Source organism: Nematolebias whitei, chromosome 1 (genome assembly GCF_014905685.2).
Source record: "Nematolebias whitei isolate Nwh7 chromosome 1, NemWhi1, whole genome shotgun sequence".
Taxonomy (NCBI): Eukaryota; Metazoa; Chordata; class Actinopteri; order Cyprinodontiformes; family Rivulidae; genus Nematolebias; species Nematolebias whitei.
The window spans coordinates 51,820,087-51,841,704 of NC_056498.1; the positions used below are offsets into that span (position 1 = coordinate 51,820,087).

At 39.9% G+C, this 21,618-nt stretch overlaps 1 protein-coding gene across 1 annotated transcript in view; it reads right to left on the bottom strand.

Annotated features, from left to right (window-relative positions):
- The window catches only part of pde10a (phosphodiesterase 10A), a 94,265-nt gene that overhangs the window by 43,276 nt on the left and 29,371 nt on the right, over positions 1-21,618 (bottom strand). The window contains 1 exon segment of the mRNA XM_037678433.1: positions 916-1,047. Within this exon segment, the coding sequence (XP_037534361.1) occupies positions 916-1,047 (132 nt within the window).

Sequence of the window (21,618 nt, forward strand, 5' to 3'; positions counted from 1 at the left end):
GCTGTGCAGTTAAACTTTGTGAAATTAATGTTTCTTACTTGGCGCCAGCAGGAATTATGAACGTGACGACCTTCTTTTTTTATTCTGTCAAACCAAACACATGCGCACACACACATGCACACACACAGGCAAACAAACAGTCCGACGCAGCTCACAGGAAGCAGTTTGAAAAACCGTCTCAGACTCTAGAAGTCCACGTCTCTACATGGCAGCAGCTGAATACCTCATGGAGAAAGCAGCTCCAAAATGTGACAAATCTCTTGGATGCCAGTTTCCTTCTCCAGCACATCCACACCCTGAGCCAGCACAGCCTCCCCACCACCACCATCCCCACCCCTCCCCGGGGCCCCCTTCAGCCGGCTGCGTGTCTCTGGAGGTCGCCTCTGACGTCAGCAGCTCGACTGGGCGGAGTGCCAGCCCTGTGGGCCCTTGATGGATGCGCTTGGTCTGAGAAACAACCCGCTGCGCACGGAGCGCGCCTCACAAACTCGTCTCGGCCCGTTCAAACACGTCTACTGACCCGTAAAGACCCGACAGTTCCCTCTTCTGTCCATCACAAACTTCTTTGACAATTAAAAGAAAACTCGTGAAGTTATTTGTGATGCAAGTGGTCAGGATAAAAAAAATAGAAGCTCCACCTCAGCTCTGCTAGTCCCGTGATCTTTGAAACGTTTTTGTCAAAGCCTGCGTTTGTGGCTGACTGAAAACTCAAATGCGATCGTAAAAGTTAAAAAGTATAAAAAATGTAACGGGGCAAGGTTCTACATAAAATTACCACTCTGTGTCAGTGTAGCCTCCTGAAATCTGCTGATCCAATCAAAATGTCACAGTGATCCCAAGAGCTGTGACCGTGTCTGTGCACGTGTTTGTGTGTGTGTGTGTGTGTGTGTGTGTGTGTGTGTGTGTGTGTGATACCTGCAGGCCTGCTGCTGGTCTTCTTCTTGAGCCATTTGTCCAGCGTCTCCGCACTCACACTCTCCAAAACAAATTCATCCAGCATCTGCGGGTGCAGCGAAAGGTAAGCCTTCACTTTCTCATCGGTCAAGCCTGGAAAATGAAAATAAAAAAGGTTAAAAACAAGTTTTGAAAGGAAAGTCTTTGACAGTAACAGAGAAACAGACTACCATATACACCAGCGTATAAGTCGCATCTTTTTACATAAATTTACAAGTCCTGCAACTTATACACCGATGCGACCACTATATGTTTTTTCCACATATTTATAACCCCATTTTTGGTGGAAATCTAACAATGTCATTCATTCTGACATGAAAAATATTAAACATTACCATTTGCATCCACTAGAGGGCCCTCGAGTCATATGGCAAGCCAAGTGTCTCATTAATAAGTTAAAGTGGCTATTAATGGGACACTTGGTTTGCCATATTTATCCACCTTCGTCTCGCTCTGGAACTCCTGGAGCAAACGTCAAATCAGCTGCATTTCGCTGCGCCGCCCAGGCGAAATGCAGCTGATTTGACCATTAAAGTGCATTTATTAAGGAAAAGTTCAACTGAGATACACCTTTGCTATAATTCTGAGCTAACAAATAAAAGTCCTCCCGTGCACACTCCTGCGGCCACTATTTGGGCAGCCAATCGATTTTTGACACAACACCGGCCCACGTTTGTTGTCAGCGGTGACGCATAATAAATGCGACCTATATGGCAAAGCAACTTATTTATGTTTTTTCCACTTTATTAGACATTTTTGAACTGATGTGACTTATAGGGAGGTGCGACGTGTATGGCGGCAAATACGGTAATTGAATTTACTTCTTTGTATCGTGAGATGGGTGTAGCAGCAGCCTCTGACAGTCAGGCCCATGTTTACTGTAAAGATGTGTCTCAGAGGATAGGAGCCCCCAACAGGGGCTGGGGCATAAAGGATGACTCAAATGTGCTTAACAGGCAATTCTGTTCTTGAGAGCGTACTAAATGCTGCTGTTTACTGTCTGTTGTCAAGGAAAAAAGCCATTTGCCTGACCAACGCTGGGAGAAAGTCGTTAATACACCCGCTGGTGTCTGAGGCGGTCATGGTGCATTCAGAAAACCACGTTCGGGAGATTCATGCAACTGGACCGGTTCATTATTACTTTCTTTTAATCCTAAAATAAAACCAAACTACTAATAAATGATCTAGTCCATATACTGAACAACATGGTATATTATATTATTTAGAGAAAAAACTAGTACATCTTCATGGATTTTGCGATATTTAAAAGCTCAGAAAAGTAATTTGAATGACATCCAGCTAATTAAAAACAGGTGAGTAACTGACGAGTTCCCTCGTGATGCCCCGCCCACTTATTTCACAGTAAACTCTTCCAGTTAGTTCTTTGCTTTCAAACACAGATCCATGTAAAATAAAAAATAATTAAAATGAATGAATAAAACTGCTTTACTGCAGTGACCGGACAGTTTTACAGTGACACATAGATCAGTGACAACTGTTGACCATGAAGATATACAAAAATGGTCTGAGAGCATCTTCTTACATATTTTATTACCTCACCTTGTCTTTTTGAGCAGATGACTCAGTTATTGACAGTTATAAGACAAGTACTGTAAAGTTTTTCACCAAAATGATGGAAGGTACAAATTTAGACCCACACAGTGGCCCACAGAGTTGCAATGGGAACTTGTAGGGTTAGACAGTACATCAAAAAATATCTTCAACACAATATCAATGTACCCAATATCAATATTGCAAAGGATTGCAGCAAAACTCCATGTTTTGTATGCTCCATGCCAATGGTATGTTTGCTAATTGGATGTATCCCCTAAATTCCCGTAGTCATTTTAGATGTTTGTGGCCAAAGAACCAGGAGGACGTTATGAACGTATAGAGAAAAAAGAGAACAAGATCTCCTCTGTGATCATCCAGAAATTTTCCACGCCGCTGATTTAAAACATACAGACAACTCTTCAATTCCTTTATTCCAAACAAACTCAAATACGGTATACTGTATTTTCCGGAGTATAAGTCGCATCAGTCAAAAAAGCATCATGAAGAGGAAAAAAAACATATATAAGTCGCTTTGTGCGACTTTTATTATGCATCACCGCTGACCCGTCGCATTTATTATGCATTTATTTAATGGTCAAAACAGCTTCATTTCACCTGGGTGGCGCCATCCATCCATCCATCGCAGCTAGAGCTGCTAGCTCTGCAGCGTTCCTCCGCCTGCACCAGCTGAGTAAAGTGAGCGTGCACAGGACTCACTGTTGCAGTTCTTAGAAATTTAAAGAGTCAGTCAAAAATTGCGTTATGAATATGGAAAAAAAAAAAGCATATAAGTCGCAGGACGGACAAATCTATGTAAAAGAAACTGTGACTTATACGCCGGAAAACACGGTAGTTTGAATACATACACCCCTTCAAGTTGTCACGATCAGAGATTTTATTCTGTTTTTTAGGTTGCAACTATCTTAACAGTAAGAAGATGAAAGAGTTATTGTGGCAAATAATGTGATTTTTATAAAGCTTTGCTAAATCAACTCTTCATAGCTTTGTGACTGCAATATCAAAACGTGTATATTTTTTATTTTAGGAAACCGGTGGATGGTTTCTTATAAACACAGCTAATTGAAAACGCATACAGCTGTTTTGGTCGGTTCTTCAACCTCAGTCAAAGCCTCAACTTTTTGGCCTCCTTCAGTTTCTGACGCACATCACCAGAGCTCCAAGGCATTGCTAACGGGTCAGATTACACTCCAAATTTAACAGTTCCTCCAGTTATCCTCCCACAAAGCAAGCCATGCTATCCTCAATCAATGGTGTGGCAACGGCATCTTTTAAAGAGCTTTTGGTAAAAAGCAAGTGGGAACATTAACAGTGCCACACAAAATAATGATGCTTTAACTTAGAATAAAAAAGGTGATTGCAACACTGTAGAATGAAAAAAGCCACGTTTGAGAAAAGAATTAGAGCGGAAGTTTTTGGCAGTTTGCGAAACACAATATCAAGAATTAAAAAAGCACATCAGCATTACTTTTAGAAAAAAATGCTGCCGCCCATCAGTTTATGAAGGATTATAGGGCCATTTTCAAACAATTTGGAGTTCATTATTTTACATACAGTAAGATTATTCACGAGTGGGAACATTCAATACTGATGCCAGTATTCCCAGGAGTGAGCATCCCACTAGGTTCACCCAAAAGTCAGACTGTGTAATGCTCCGAGGAACCAAAGTAATTCAGGAGATACATGTCAGACTAAATATGTCAATCAGCATGAAGAATGGTAAAGATCATTAAAACAAACATTTAAAAAAAAGAGTGAGCAAGTACAGCTTACTTTCACTTTAATGTAACAAGACTTCTTGGACGCCATCCTTTACATAGACAAGTTTGTCATGATGCACTGTGCCACATTTTGTAAAAATCAAACATAGCATATCAGCACGGACACGTCACACCAACTGTGAAGCACGACGATGGAAGGCTGACGGTTTGTGCATATTAAACCTTGACTTATTGGTCCAACTATAGGCTTATCTCTGTACCCAAGTATTCTTGAGACCAACTGTTGAACAGGTAAAACACAAACCAAACTCACAACAAAAGGGCTAAAAACAATCTAACGTCAAGGTGTTGCATTAGCACAAACCCCAAACATCCATGTGATTGGAGGTAGAGCTGTCATTTCTAACCTGGGTCCAAATTTTGGTCGGACTGGGCCGTAATAATGAGCTGGATGGGCAAGCTTGGTCGGTGTCTGGCTTTTGTGTCAGTGGACGTGCGCAGCTGGCGATCCAATTATATGGCAACATGGCTTGCTATACATTCACCAGCCGCATGCGGCCATTTGACCACGAGCTGACCGGCCTTGAAAGAGGTAAAAAAAAAAGTTAAGTTAAGCTTCAGATGGGACTATAGTGCCATGGATGTTCAGCCTCTGCACTCAGTGGACGTGCACGGCCGACGACTCAAAACAGGTGAGATCCCAAAGCAGACATGTCAAAGCAGGGTCCGTGTCTGAATAATGCAGAATGCAGACAGAAGCAGGGATTTAATGAGCTTTGATGGCCATGAAAGGACAAACACCCCCTCAGCTTCAAACTTCTGCCCCATTAGCCGCACGCGTCCACCGACCGTTAATAACTATAAGCAGTTAAAGCTTAATTAAAAATGTTTCGGGTTGGGGGGGTGTCATTTTCGGACTTGTAATTACTGTTAATTTGTTGGGTCTGAGTGGGGTTTGGAAATGATGGCGATGGGCTGGGGCAAGGTCGGATTTTTTGGGCCCAAATGCAACTCTAATTCGTTAAGACCTAAAGTGAACATTGCAAAACGAAACTTTGCAAACATCCATAAAATGAAGCAGCTCTGTATAAGATGCCATTCTTTTACAACAATGTGAGAGAAGCCATACAGAACCCATTTCACTTATTTCTGCAGTTTAATTTTGCAGCAAAATAAATTATTGAGTGTATTTAAGCCCTTGCTTCTGAATATTTAGATTAAAAAAAAAAAGATGTAATGTAGTATGTGTTTGCTTAATTATCCCATAAACTGGTAAAGAACATGCTTTTCATTTTGGTCTGACGTGTGTTAAAACAGTCATTCTAGAAGAAAACACCATGAACCATGAGTCCTCTTCTAATCGGGACTGAAATACAAGGGATCTATTTAGATAAAAAGTGAAACAAAAGATTAAAACAACCAAAGACTTTCTAATGATAATGTACTGTAAGGTATATTATTATGTGTTTCACTATACAATATATAATAATATAAATATCACTGACACCTCTGACTGTTGTTGAAACCAGTTTCCATGAAATGGCTGGCTATCAGCAGCATCAGGACAGACCTAACTCTGAATCCCAGCAGGACAAACAGCTGGATAACACGTGTTCTGACGACAAACACGCACACGTACGTATGTCGAAGTGCTGCAACATTATCAAAGCGGACAACAGAATTAGGGTGGTACAAGTATTGCTGATGAGCCATATGATAAAACACAAGCACAAGTCTTACTTCTGTTCCAGGTAACACGCCTTCATCAGAGGAATAGGTTTAAAACACTCCAAAAAGCTACATACAACCTTTGATCTACTCCCACAGGACAAATCATTGGATCTCCCAATGATGGATCATCTGCACTGACTGTGTGTGTGTGTGTGTGTGTGTGTGTGTGTGTGCCGAGTGGGCCTGCGGTTGAAGGCATATAAAGCAACTAGAGCTGAGGGTGAGTTAGGAGTTGGTGGAGGACACTACAGTCTGATGGTTTCCAGACACGAGGCACGGCTCTTCAAGAGTGCAATGCCTCACGAGACTGCCGGCGCGCTCTGACGCACATCGGCAGAACAAAGCTTAATAAATCAGGAACAAGTTAAGGGAGGAGTGGAGTGAAGGTAGCTGCGGGGGACAAAGAGGCACATGGACGGAGAAAAGTAAAAAAGCACCGTAACCCATCCCAAGTCGAAATATAAAGAGCGCTTCAGGATTTTTGACACCACAAGGAAAGCTAGAGAAACTGCATTTCCTGCGAAAATGCAGTGTGAATGCCTATTGCAGAAGAACTTGCTGAAAAACAGCTGACATCATCTAAAAAACTTGCTGAAGCGTAGCTGAAATGTAAGAACAAGCCTAAGTTAGCAGAAGAATGCAAAATAACACATAATTGCTTAATTAGGTTTAAATAAGCACAAAAAATAGGAAATTAGGGGAAAAAATATTAAATTAGCGAAAAATAGCTGAAAAGTAGCTGAAAAGGCAGAAAGAAGCTTAAACTACCAGAAGAAAGTGGAAAGAGATGAAATGAGCTAAAAAAAATTGGAATTAGCTGAAAAAGCTAAAATTAGCATAAAAACAGCTAAATAGTAGCTGAAAAAGAAGAAAAAGCCTAAACTTGCTGAAATAAGCTGACAGCAGAATAAAAAGCTGAAATGAGCAGAAATAAGTTAGAAGAAGTGCAAAAATGTTTTAGTTAGCAGAAAGAATCTGAAATGAGCACAAAACAGCTGAAAGTAGCTGAAAACAGCTGGAAAAAAAGTTTGTTTGCACAAGGAGGCTGAAAGAAGCTGAACCAGAAGAAAATGTGAAAGGAGCAGTAAAAGGTTGTAAACGGATCTAAAGATTTGAAGGATGTAAAATGAGCTCAATTCATGCTTCGTAAGCATTCACACTAAATTAATAATAATAATAATAAATAAAATAATAATAAATAAAATGATTAAAATTATATATTTTTTTTAATTTAACCTTTATTTAGACAGGTTAATCCCACTCAGCCTCGAGGACTCATTTACAAGAGAGACTTGATTTCTTAACAAAGAGCGGTGACAGCAATTACAACAAAAGACAGTCAGAAAATAGGCTTATAAATTTAAGTTTCTCTTTTTATTTATTTTTTTTTGGTTTGTTTTAACAAATCAAAACAAAATAGCAACCAAAATGACCATCAAGAGGAATAGCAGCAAAAAACAGATCACAAGGCGGTTTAGCAAAGTAAAAACAGGAACATGTGTGCATTGGCTGTTGCCAGGTACTCAACAGGGTTTTAAAGTCACTTAGAGGTCAAGGTCGAGAGCTTCAGATCTTTTTGCAAGGTAATTATTAAATATCGATCCAGTGCAATTTCATGAATACAATTTTGGTTTCAAAGGACTCTCCAAATTATGAAACCTCCATATGTCAGCATGGGAATAAAAATGGTCCAGTGTCCATGGGGCATGACCAAACAGCAGTGGATGACTTGTAGGTTCATCACATCCACATTAGCAAAAGCTGTACAGTTAAAAAGAAAGAACTGAAAGGTGCACTCATAAAACGTTACTAGCAAAATTTAAAAAAGGGGGAAAATTTATAGATGTCTATTTCAAGTAGTCAATTAAACAGTTTTATTAGGTTTAAACATGATTGGTTCAATAGTTTTCTGACTTTCTATTGTAACCCAACACAACCTTAAACCTGTGCCAGGGCAGTTTGGTCCCACATAGTTTCTGTTTGATTTATTTTATTGTTTTCATTACAGCACTGAAATACATTGATCGACATATTTGGTTTCCGTTTAATTTAATTTGAGAACTTTTATTCTACCTAAGTTGTAAATAAAATTTATACTTTCTTGGCAGAGCCGTCTATCATTCCAGTTCATTCTGGTCTAGTACATTAAGTATCGCTTCACATTTATTAAAAACGCTGGACAAACTAGCATCCATTACCCGTTCCATATTGTTTTGCACAGTTTGAGGTTGTTAGATCCTTCCAATGGGACATTACACGTCAGTTTGTGAACTACTCTTTTGAAGCCTGAGTTTCACGTCTTTTTTTTTTTTTTTTTCTTTCACGAAGCCACATGTGACCATAACTGAACGGAATAAAAAAACTGGAACACCATAGCTGGGATTATGTTTATTTAAGAGTTCAAATCAATTAAAACCAGAGAAACCAACCACCGCTCCAACAGCTCGTCTGTATTGGGGTTGTGTGTGTGTGTGTGTGTGTGTCTGGGAGAACTCACCTTGCAGATGCTGATTAGTTGAGACGGAGCTCCTGGGTTGCCACCTGTTTCCCATCTGGCTGACGAGTCCAGCCACTATTTAAGCCTGTGTGGAGGTTCCAGTCTTCGCTGAATCATTGTTCACCTTGGGGTATTGTGAGACAGCCACTTTAGTACCTTTCCTTGAGAATTCTGAATTATTCAACTCGTGTTCTTCTTTGATTTCAAGGCAAGCTTCGGACACACCTGGAGTTTCTAAACCTGACGAACCTCCTCTGCACTGGACTCCTCTAGAAGCTCTGTCCTCCAACCTGCCACTCCGCCTCTACTACAACCCCCATCAAGAACCCTTCAAGGTATCTTCATTTTCAAGTGGACTCTCTTACCTGTTGGACTTCTTCCTCCTTGAGTCTGCCTCCTCGTCGTCACCCTGTAAGAAAGAAAAAGAACTCTACTTCAATTCTGATTATCAGTCTCGTCCAAGCCTCCCTGCTAATACTCTGCACTTTGCCTTCCAGGAACCTCGTATCCCCTTTTTCCTGCACTGTAAATAAAATCACTTAAAAGATTATCTGTGTCTGTCATCCCTCTCAGCCTTGTCTGAATTTGAGTACCATTTTGTTAAACCCTAACAGTCTGTACTGACATCACAGCTCAGAGTCGTTATCCAACTTTAACATGCAGTTTACGACTTTGGTGATGCTTTTTTAATGATATCATCATCTACAGTTTCTAATCTGAGGTAAAAATCTTTTTTACATGCAGCGCTCCAGAGCGGTTAACCCCACTGGGGACCACATGTGTTCACAGAGTGAGAGGAGAGACTCCTGTGGTAGAAGAAGTAGCTTAGTCAAGGGTTTGTTTAAGATTTTTTTCCCCTTCTATCTGTCAAACTTAGCATATTTTCTATCTACATCTTCTTTTATGGTTAATGCACGTAGAACTCGTACCACTAAATGCTTATTATGAGGCAACAAGTTTCTGTTGACATTATTGTGACTGCTAATGGCGTGGCTACAGCCTATTTTGTACACATTACAAGTTCAGGGGCTAATCAAAGACGAAGTCATGGATATGGTAAAGCCCAGCCTTGCGAACCACATGTGCTCATTTAGTCAGGACACACTCCTGTGGTGCATTTCAACCAACTGGCCACTGGTTTGCCTTAAAGATTTTTTCTTTTGATATTTTGTCAGACCTCAGTATAATTTTCCTTCCAACATAAGCAACATTGCAGAAGGAAAAACTGCCATCATAAAAAGCAGAAAGGATTCCTGACAAACAATTACGGGAAAAAAAATGCGTATAACATTTTAAACAAATAACTCAAAATATAAATATCCTTTATCTAAAAGGCTTCAACGTTTCCTAACATTTTTACATTTTCAATATTTACAGAAGAACCAATTCAAGACTTTTTGCCAGAGTGGATTGGACATCCATGATTACTCAGCACTAAAGTGTCTGTATAATGTAGGACATGTAAAGCACACAGCAGTGGATAACGGCCATTTCCTTAACATGTTTATGATGACAGCAAAATGTTGGTGGAGGAAATAGTGAGATGCCATCTTTAAGTTTCAGCACCTTCAAACAACGCTGCATAAAAATAACATAAAACTAGAGAAATCACATTTCCAAGTACTTGGGTGTGCACCTAAATGACAACCTCAGCTGAGGCAACAACCCCACCAGCCTGATCAAGAAAGCTCATCAGAGACTCTACTTCCTCAGACGGCTGAGGCGAGCTGGTCTGGGAACCTCAGTCCTCACCTCCTTCTACAGGTGTGCAGTGGAGAGCATCCTGTGCTCCAGCATCAACGTGTGGCATGGAGGCTGCACACCTGCAGAAAGAAAAGCTTTGCAGAGAGTGGTGAAGGCTGCACAGAAGATGGAGTCAGTCTCCCCACCATCACAGACATCTACACCTCCAGATATAGGAAGAGAGCCACCTGCATCATGAAGGACCCCGCTCACCCAGCACACACACTTTTTGCCCCGCTCCCCTCAGGAAGGAGGTTGAGGAGCATTAAGTGTAGAACCACTAGACTGAGGAACAGCTTTTACCCTGAGGCTGTTAGACTCATGAATCTCTAACCAGAATAATCACTGTGAAAAATCACATCATGTTGTTGCTGATCTGTTTCATGTTGCTGCTGATCTGTTTCATGTTGCTGCTGATCTGTTTCATGTTGCTGCTGATCTGTTTCATGTTGCTGTGTTCATTCGTGCTCATCTGCTCACACAGGCTCATGTTCGTGCTGCTGTTCGACATATTGTTTTTATGCTGTTAGTGCTTATTGTATTTTAAGTTGCTGTTTTTCTTAGTTCATATCTTGGATCTTATTACTGTTTTTCTTTTATATTTTATTGTTGGATGTAACTGGGACCCTGTGTACATAATTTTGTTCCACCACATGTACCACTTGAGGTGTGAATGACAAATAAAGAACCTTGAATCCTTTCCTGCAAAATTGCAGAGTGAATGCTTATTCTTGAATAACTTGCTAAAAACAGCTGAAATTAGCTAAAAAAAAAAAATCTAAAATGTAGCTGAAATGGAAGAACAAGCCTAAATTAGCATAGGAAAGCAGAGAGAACACATATTTGCTGAAATAGGTTTAAATAATCAGAAATTGGAACAAAAATTAGAAAATTGGCAAAAAAAGCTGCAGTTAGCAAAACAAGATGAAAAGTAGCTGAAAAGGCATAAATAAGCCTAAACTACTAGAAAGATGTGGAAATGAGCTAAAAAAAATCTGAAAGTAGCTGAAAAAGCTAAAATTAGTATAAAACAGCTAAATAAAAGTTGAAATAGCAGGAAAAGCTGAAAATAGCAGAAAAAAGCTGAAATGAGCATAATAAAATGAAATTAGCAGAAAGAAGTTAATTAGGCTGAAAGTAGCAAAAATTACCACAGAGAACTTGAATTTATCTGAAAACAGCTGAAATTAGCTAAAATTCTAACATGGTAGCTTAAAAGGTAGAACAAGCTATAATTAACAAAAGAAGGCAGAAAGAACACATGTTCGCCCAATTAAGCTTAAAGAAGCAGAAAGAAGAAAAAAGTGTAAATTAGCAAAGAAAAATAGCTGAAATGCAGAAAGCTGCTTAAGTTACCAGAAGAAAGTGGAAAGAGCACATTTTTGCTGAATTAGACTGAACAAAGTTTAAACAAGTTAAAAAAAATGTATATCAAATATATGTATGTATAATTAGTTGAAATAATTAAAATAAGCATAAAAACTAAATAGTAGCTGAAATAGCAGAAAAGGCTGAAACTTTCAGAAATAAGCTGAAAGGAACATAACGAGCTGAAATTAGCAGAAAGAAGTTAGAAGAAGCACAAAAATGTTGTAGGCTACCGGTAGTTAGCCGAAAGGATCTGAAAGGAGCACAAAACAGCTGAAAGTAGCTGAAAAAGTTTAAATTTGCACAAGGAAGCTGAAAGAAGCTGAATCAGAACAAAATGTGAAAGGAGCAGTAAAAGGTTGTAAACAAATCTAAAGATTTGAAGGATGGAAAATGAGCTCAGTTCATTTTCCATGAGAAAAAAATGGCAGAAAAGGCTAAAACTTTCAAAAAGCTAAAGTTGTACCAATACCAAAAGCCATGGCAGGATTGTCCTGGACGAGTTGAACGTTTTGATTTATGATTTGTTGAAATAGCACAAAAATTGTGGAACGAGAAAGATGCTGAAAAATGTATGGAAGAAAAATGGATCATATAGTGTGGATGTCTCATAAACATTCACACAATAAACTCTTTCCAATGACAGCATAACATGTGAGGAGATAATAAAAAATATAGGGACGTGACGATTACCTGATTTGTACTGACTCATAACCGTGCACTTCACGATCCACCTGGATCAACACAGCAGCTACTGTATGTATCGATGTAGCTTAGGGATTAACTCTAGATGCACCACTTTATTTTGTATTTGCACCAATAAAATCCAATCCATTCAACTATTAAATAAAAAGTTTGCAAGCAAGTTTGTTTTTACAAGAATCCACTATAAAAACAGCTGAAAAGTTTCAAAAATGTACAAAGTTATTTTTGTGCAGGGGGAATGGGTCTCCTGCAAGCTCTTCTTTTATGGTACATTTCTACTTGTTTCATGGCATGGAAACCCAACGCCCTCACATTGCAGCATTTCAACTCAGAAGCTGAAGATTCCTGACTGGGCCACGCTCAAAATCCACCATGGTTGACTGGTGAATTATTGTGACAGCTGAACTAGTGTTTCGGAGGAGAACTGCAGCATCATTGTCAACAGCAACAAACTGAAAGTGTGCTTCATCCTGATCATGTGTATTACCTATTGTTCTGTGAAAATATCCAGCTTTATTTTATTGCTTATAATGTAGAAAATATATTTTGTTGCTCACTTATTATTTACTTACGTACTGAAAGTGTTAAACGCATCTGCTGCTAGCAGTTTTATTAGTTTTGTAATAGTCTTCATATTGTTTGATACCTGGAAGCCAGGTTTAATAAAAGTATATTTTAATTTTAAAATCCATTTTAACTATAAAATCGCGTTTTTGGATCATTAAAAGCAGCTAAGCTGAGAAGCTAAGCTAACAGGCTGACCTCGGGAAAAAACCTCCGTCTTGCTGAATCTCCAAAAATCACGACTGAAACCCGTGCCTTCGTGTAAAGTTATTTTTCTCTGCAAAAAGAAGCTGAGAACTTATTTACTGATTTTTTTAATTAAAAGCGTTGTGTGAAAAATGCTATGCTAAAGAGCTCAAACCACACCGAGCGTCCGCCATTTTGAGAACCGAAGAAAGACAGCCCATGTCAAGTCAAGGGGCCTCCCTCCCTTTTTTCTTAAAGAGACACGCTGCTCACTCACTATCCATCTTTCAGTTCAAACAGTCTTATACTGCCATCCGGTGGTCAAAAAAAGCTACTATACTCAAAACAAATTAATAAACATATTTTCTTAAAATTGACAATATTTACTAATTATTATCAAATTTCAAACAATATTATCATTTATCGCAATAATTTCTGAGACAATTAATTGCCCAGCTAAATTTGGTATCGTGACAGGCCTAACTTTGCATTAAATAGTGATTAAAAACTATCAAAGCAGTTCTGCGGTTTGATTATCTTTAATAAATGAGACTGTTGGCGATGTAGTGAAAAACTTCTTATATTAGCCGCAGACCAGAGATTACCAACTCTAATAAAAACATGTAAAATTGGTTAAAGCTGCTTCTCTGAGATTGTTTGCTACATCAGTGCTACAAACACCCTCAGAATCCCTATAGAGCCATTCAATGGAGGATTTGTACCACCTCACAGCATGAGTGTCTCAGGCTTTGAATCTTATCTGTGAAAACCTCTTTCTGCTTGGTGTTCCTACATTCTCCCTGCGCATACAATTCTCTCACAGTGCACGAAAACATGCATGTTCAGTTAATTTATTATTCTAAACTGACCTTAAGAGTATGCGTGCATGTGTGTACACTGTTTGTCTTTTATATCTCTGTGTTGGCCCTTTAATGGAACGGTGACCTCTTCAGGAAGTACCGCGCCTCTTTCCCATTGACAAAAAAACAAAAGAATGAATGATTTTAGGCCAAATCCCACACCCCCTACTTCACCCGTAACTCTATACCCATACATTTTGCACATTCACATCGAGAGAGGAGTTGCAGCTCTTTGTGTGCAGGGGGAGGGCTACTTGGCTCTTCAATCTGAGATGTTTTTAGGGGCATGCTTCAATCAAAGAAGTATGAGCTGTACTAGCAATGAAACACAAAAATGTAAATCTTTTTTTATGTTAAAAAACTCAAAAAATAAAAAACAAGTGCCAAAAATCTGTTGCAAGAGAGATAACTTGTCACACGACACACAGTAAATGACCCCCGTGTCTGTTTAAAGATGCACTGTATCGGTTTCTTGAAGGAGGGTGCCATTTTAATTTTTTTTTTTTTTATTTCAGTTTAAAGGCTAAGAGGTGGAATAACACCCTTAGATTTGATGTCAAATAAATAAAGAGGAATAAGAAACGCCTTTTTAAATGTGGTAAACAAAAAAATAAAATAAATCATGTCACAACGTCATGAAAACCATTAAAAATAAATAAAATACGAAACAAAATGTGCACATTTTTTATTTTATTAATGGTTACTGTATCCTTAAATTAATAATTTGCAAGCAAAACTTGTGACTTGACACCATCAAGTGTGTTTGAAGTGGTGGGCACAGTTAAAAAAAACGTTAGCTTCACTAACCCATACTCCACTAAATAAAAAAACTCAAGCTTTGCCAACACTAAATTGCTAAACGCTTCACCCCTGTTGAATTTAACGGAAGCTAATTCCACTAACAGTTTCCACTGTAAGCAAAAATGCTAATCCACTAAACTAAAACTTTGTTTTGCTGTTAGCTGATTAGCAGAACTGTGCCCACCACTGTGTGTTTACCTACAAAAACAGCTGAAGTGACTGAAAATAGGTCAAACTATGGCAACATCCTTAAAAGAGATGTTTAGATAAGAGAAGGTTGACAATTTTGATGTACTGGTAAGGAACAAGTGGGTAAAAAATGGATGGATGGATGGATGGATGGATGGATGGTTTGTTTTTACACTCAAATTGGTTAAGATATGCAGATATGCTTCCACATCATTATCTCTTACATTTGTTCTAAATTAAATTCTAAAGCTCGTTCAAACAAATGTTAATGTTTGTTGTGGTGCGTGCTTCTAACGATCCAAAGGCCAGTTGGCAGATACTTTAGTAGCTGACTCAGATTTGGGCTTCCTGAGTAAAAAGGTCCGAGTTCATGCAGTGATGTATTGTTGCATAACACTTATCTTGATGCCACGCCCTACGACTGGGAAGGGAAGGCCAAACCAGTAACAGTCTGTCTGGGTTTCTGCTCTTTCACTTCCAAGTCTCGCCATAAAACCCAGCTTTGTTTTGCAGAAAGTATAGGAGAGCACCCGTTAGTGGCATTATTGGGAAATTTCAAGCATGAAAACATGTTTAAAAGGGTTCAAGACTATAAATTATTGAGTTACAATGCAAGTTTGTGAGCATTTTTATTAAGGAAGTCAATTAGGCATGGCTTGATTTTATTTGGAAAAGTTAATTGCTTGTGGAGATGCTGTACACTCACAAAACAAACACTCTGTCTTTTTTTTTTTTTTGCACAGCAGCTTCAAAGTATGGAGACAAACTGATAAAAAGAATATGAGACGTGCCTCATAAATCTGAAAATATACATTTTACACTTCTGCTTTTAGTCTATAAAATGCACCAAGGCCCATCAAAGCAAGTCATAACTTTGTTTTTTTTTCCTCAATATGCTACAAGTAAAATAATTTAGACGTTTTATCACATTTCTGGTCAAATTATAATGACTGCAATGGAATTTCTCTGCACCACGATGCTGGATGTTCGGTTTTGTAGTTGGTTTTAAAGCGCCAGTGGTTTGTAAAAGTGCATATGGCTATAAAAACACAGTAGTCCCTCGCTACTTCGCGGTTCGTTTATCGCGGACTCGCTCTATCGCGGTTTTTCAAAATAAGATTGGACGTGACACACGATTGGTTGATTGATGGATGAGCCGCACGATCGGCATGGGATTTTTATTTAAAATGAATTATTTTAAATTATTTAGCACCTGATGCACATTTGTGCAGCCCAGAGCTGCAGAAAAAGCTGCTCCTGCATGTTTGTGCAGCCCTTCCTGCTGCCGGATAAACTTCCTGCTGCAGCTGATCAGCTGTTCTGTGTGCAGAGCGGAAAAGTGGGCGTGGCCAAGAGTGCTTGCAGGTGGCAAAGAGCAGAGGAGGCGGAGAGCTGAAATCATGACATTTTACCATACCATACCACTTTACTTATAAAGCACTTAAAACACGACAAGGCCAACCAAAGTGCTGTACAGACAGAACAACAGGTAACACACAGAGCAAAATACAAAATGAGGTAAATCAGAATATAGACATAAATTCGATGCAGATAATAAATATGACGACAAACCAGTGTGGAGCGTACAGGATCAAAACACAAATCATCTTGTGTTGAAAGCTATTGAACAGTAATGAGTTTTTTAACGGGACTTGAAAACCGAGAGGGAGGGGGCCTGTCTGACAAACAGAAGTAACTCGTTCCAGAGTCTTGGTCCTGCTACAGAGAAGGCCCTGTCACCTCTGCGCTTAAGACGAGTTCCTGGAACTGTGAGGAGCAACTGGTCCGCTGACCTCAGGGAGCGTGGTGGGACATATGGTTGTAGCAAATCAGAGAGATGGGGGGGCGCGACACTGTTCAGTGATTTGTAGACATACATGAGTATTTTGAACTGGATTCGAAAGTGAACCGGTAACCAGTGCAGTGAAGCCAAAACTGGTGTAATGTGCTCTCTTTTGCCTGTACTGGTGAAAAATCAGGCTGCTGCATTCTGGACCAGTTGTAGTCGGAATGAATGAAATTTTGTGCTCTTTTAGAGCGCTTAGAGTTTAGAAACATTGGTAGAATATTGCAAGAGTGTGGGAAGGGTTTAAAACGCAATACATGTATATATATATATATATATATATATATATATATATATATATATATATGGGCAGCACGGTGGTACAACCGGTAGAGTTGCTGCCTCTCAGTGAGCAGGTCCTTGGTTCAAACCCCGGTCCGGGGGCCTTTCTGGGTGGAGTTTGCATGTTCTCTCCGTGCATGCGTGGGTTTTCTCCGAGTACTCTGGTTTCCTCCCACAGACCAAAAACATGCATGTTAGGCTGATTGGTAACTCTAAATTGTCCCTAGGTGTGAGTGAGAGAGTGAATGGTTGTTTGTCTCGTTTGTCTCTGTCCCTGTGATGGACTTGCGACCTGTCCAGGGTGTACCCCGCCCCTCGCACAGTGATTGCTGGACATGGGCACCAGCGACCCCCGTGACCCAAAATGGAATAAACGGGTAAAGATAATGGATGGATGGATATCAAGTTGTGCTGTAATAAACAAATAAATTAAAGTAATTATAAGGTTGCTGTAAAACGATTCCTTTAAACAATCGAAATAAAACTGACAATTCATACAAAATATAATCTAAAACGAGCGTTAAGTAAAAGCATTTAGGTAAAGGAAAAACCATTTAAATTACAAATTTATTTACTCAATTTATAAAACTGAAATGACTCACTGAAGATAAATTTTCCTAACTGTATGCATGCAGGAAAATTAAATTACTTGAGTTCATTTTACTACATTTAAAGGTTCATACGAGTTTCAAAACAATCAAATGATTCAAGACAATTGGATGAATTAACTTGTGTTGATTGACAGTGAATAAGCCCAGTCAGCAGTTTAAGAGTTATCCAGAGCTGAAGAGAATTTAAAGCACAACTTTCAACTCTCTGCTGGGAGATGATTGCGAACATACGGCATAGAACTGGTCAAAATGTTAAAACACTGGTAAATAATATTTAAAACAATCAGCTTAACCCTTTTTAAAGTATCACAATAAATCCACATAAGTCCAATCTGCATCCCTCCTCCCTGTTCTCATGTTGAAGTAATAAACCGAGCAGAGAGGAGCCCAGCGCCTTCAGGATGACTATGGCAGAGGCCAACCCTGACAGTGACGATATTTAGTGCTCATGATGTTCCTCCTCTGCAGCACATGGATGAAAAATGCACGAGAGAGAACGGGAGGGGAAAGGACCACTTCTCCTGAAGCTCACTCCTGGCTAAATATCAAGGGCAAGTTGCCAAGGCCCTATTTTTCACTTTCCTGACATGAGGCTGAGGCAAGAAACGGGAGGGGTGGGGAGGTGGTTGGAGGCGACTGCTGTTGGGTGCGTGCGTCAGCAGGTCCGCCTGGGACTCCCTTTGCCAGGAGGTGGGAAGAGCATGTGGTTCTTATCTTATCTCTGGGAGGGCTGGAGCACGGCGTCCCGAAGCCGACGTTCAGCGAGCGGAAAAACAAAACGGAGCGAACGCAGAACATGAAAGCAGCTGCCCTCCTCGTCGCCTCGCCGAGGCTCTGCAGGTGTGCGTTTGTGTGTGCACGTCCTGGAGAACAAACTGCAACTCATTTCAGAGCAAAGGATGGAGAGGCCCCCCCCCCCCCCTGCAGACGCCAAACAGCACAAGAATCCCTGAAAAGATGTCGAATTAGGAAAACGCTGTCTCACCGTGAATTTGAGCTGCAGCTCCATCGCTCTCTGGGACAAGTCTGCTGCACGAACGTGCACGCTCACGCCCCACGCTTCAGAAGGACGCACGCACAAACAGAGATTTCCACGGAAACGTCATTTGCCTGAGTTCCACATGCCGGGTTCAGGTCATACGCTGTTGAGGCCAGGGGCTCTAAATGGCCGCCTGAACTGGAAATGAGGCATGTCCCATTATAACCCTTTTACAGTTACAAACCAAAAACGAACTTTTCTCCATTTCCTTTATTAAAACTGAAGACCAGCTGAAGTTGGTCAATCCTTTGGGAAATGTTGCTGATAACAAGCCTTGAAAAACATAAAACTTCAACTGCCTTCAAGTCAGCATCTCGCCGTTTGATGCGGCGCTGCACCGGTCCCCTCCTCCCTGTCCCTGAGCCACATCAGTAATCAGGGGTCATGTTCCCCCAACCCACATCTGGTCCGATGCTGAACTCTACAGCCGCTACGCTGAGGGGCCTGTGGGGACCCGATAATGAGAACCACAGATCCTTGCTCCCTCTCCAAACCCATTTTCTTTTATGAGCCTTGTCACAAGGACAAGTTGCAAAGAAATCAATGCACATGTGGCCCTTTCCCATCTTCTCAGATAGCAACCCATGACAGAAACCGACCAGGAGTCAATGGACGCCTCGAGGAGAACGTCATCTGCTCCGGGGCTCAGACTGCACCCTGGCGCTGATCCAGTCCCGTTCTGATCAGGATGTAAAAACAGCACTTAAAACTGCATAACAAGCGTTTTACTTGGCTTCAATTTCCTGGGAAACATTTAAATCAACACTTAAGATAAATGACAAGGAAAAGCTATTTGGCACTCTTTTTCTCCGTCTGGAATTATTTCAATCAAACGTTGATTTTCGTCAACTAATCGCCTCAAACGTTCCTTTTTTTTTTGTTTGTTGTTTAAGCATTTTATTTATTATGCTGGGAGCAGTCTTTTCTGTGTCAGAGATGGCATGCGTTGGGGGCAGGAAATGTCTAGCGTGAGCACTTCCTGCCTGACAATGCAGCCTTCTTCTTCGATTTAAGCAATTTGTCGGTGACCACTTGCATTTGAAAATGCCTGACAGATCACATTAAGGCTGACCCCGTCTGACCTCCCACACTGACCAAAAAAAAACCCTCCCACACAAACGGATATATATTATCACGAACTACAACACGCGGCTCTGTTATCTCAGGACTGATTCATGAGCACAGCAGGAGTGAGTCTAGTCTTGTAGACTTGTGTTCAGAAACATACAACTTCAAAAACGTCAATTAAAGGAGGCTAGGACAAAAACCAACCTTGTTTTTCTGCATACGAGCCGTTTAAAGTGATCTGTTAAAGGTCTAATTACTGAAAGCTGATGATGGGTTGTATTTGACTTGTTTTTTTGGCAAAGCCTTGAATGCAACTTAAAGCATTTGCTCATTCAAAGCCAATCAACAAAGAAACAACAACTCTAATAAAATTTACATTTAACCCAAATTAACCGTCAGCTTCGATACAAACAGATGTGAAACTGGACAATCGACGTTCAACTAATTCTCACTTCCTTTATGAACAACCTCTTCAGGACGCAGTAAACTCAAAAGTTATTCCCACAGGTTTTTACTTCAACTTACTTCAACATCCACAGACACCCAATTTTGTTTTGCCAAACCCAAACCTGCATGGTGGAAGCTTCGCGAAATCTGACATTCTTGACCTTTTTTGTTAAACACGAGAGCAGGGTACTTATATCCTCTGTCTTATCAATGCATGCCATGACTACAGATTAGTATTATGATAATATTCTCATGATAGTGGACTTGTGTCTACACTGGTCCTGTTCGACCTCGGTGCTGCATTTGATACAGCTGATCACAATATTTTACTACAGAGACTTGAATATGATATTGGGATTACAGGAATTGCCCTAAATTGGTTTAAATCATATTTATCTGATAGATTCCAATTTGTAAATGTAACTAATAAAGCTTCTTTATACAATAAAGCTAGCCATGGAGTTCCGCAAGGTTCAATGCTCGGACCATTACTCTTTACTTTATATATGCTTCCATTAAGTAAAGTTATTAAACAGCAAGGGGTAAATTTTCATTGTTATGCTGATGATACTCAGTTATATTTGTCCATGAAACCCGATGAATCCAATCCGCTACTTAGACTACAAGAATGTCTTAAAGACATAAACACCTGGATGACCGTTAATTTTCTGCTTTTAACTGAAACAAGACTGAGGTTCTGGTTTTTGGATCGAACATCTTAAGAATAAATTTAGCAGTTTTTCACCCTTTCTCCCAGCTATATAAATAAAATGAATTGAATTGAGTATTAGTTGTGTATTTCTGCATTATGTGGTAGATTAAGACCATAAACTGCTATGAGAGATCACTTGAAGTGTCACCATAATTACCAAAGCAACAAATTAAAGACTGTTCAGGTTAGATATATTAATTTGGGGCTTTGAATGATTTATTTGTACTGTTATTTTCCAAATATAACACTTTTACAACATGCAACTTCGATCATTTTTAAATACAAAAACTGGGCGCTTAAAGTTTGAATTTATTTTGGATTTTCTTTCATTCCTGGCTCAAATATACACACATTCACCTAAGCTGTTTAATAAATGGTGCTGAAGGTTGTAAAACGTCTTGTGACTCAACTAAACCAAGGCCTGGTGATGTTTTAGGGATCAAGATTGACTGCAGCTGTTTGCCGTCTAAAAATGATTTTATTTGACAGTGCTCATGAGTGACCGATGATCCAAACAATAAAAACGTCCAAAGAACTCGGTCAAGATTTAAGAAGAGGAGGATTTAGCTTCAAGAACAACACAGGAACCACCAAGACTCGAGCCCGCCGTGAACTGGAAACTGCTGGAAGCCCAGTGTCTCTGTGCGCAGGGAGACCAGTTTTATGTTGTCTTGGACTGAGCTGGGTCCGAGCCAAGAAACCAACCGCTTTAAATTAACTCT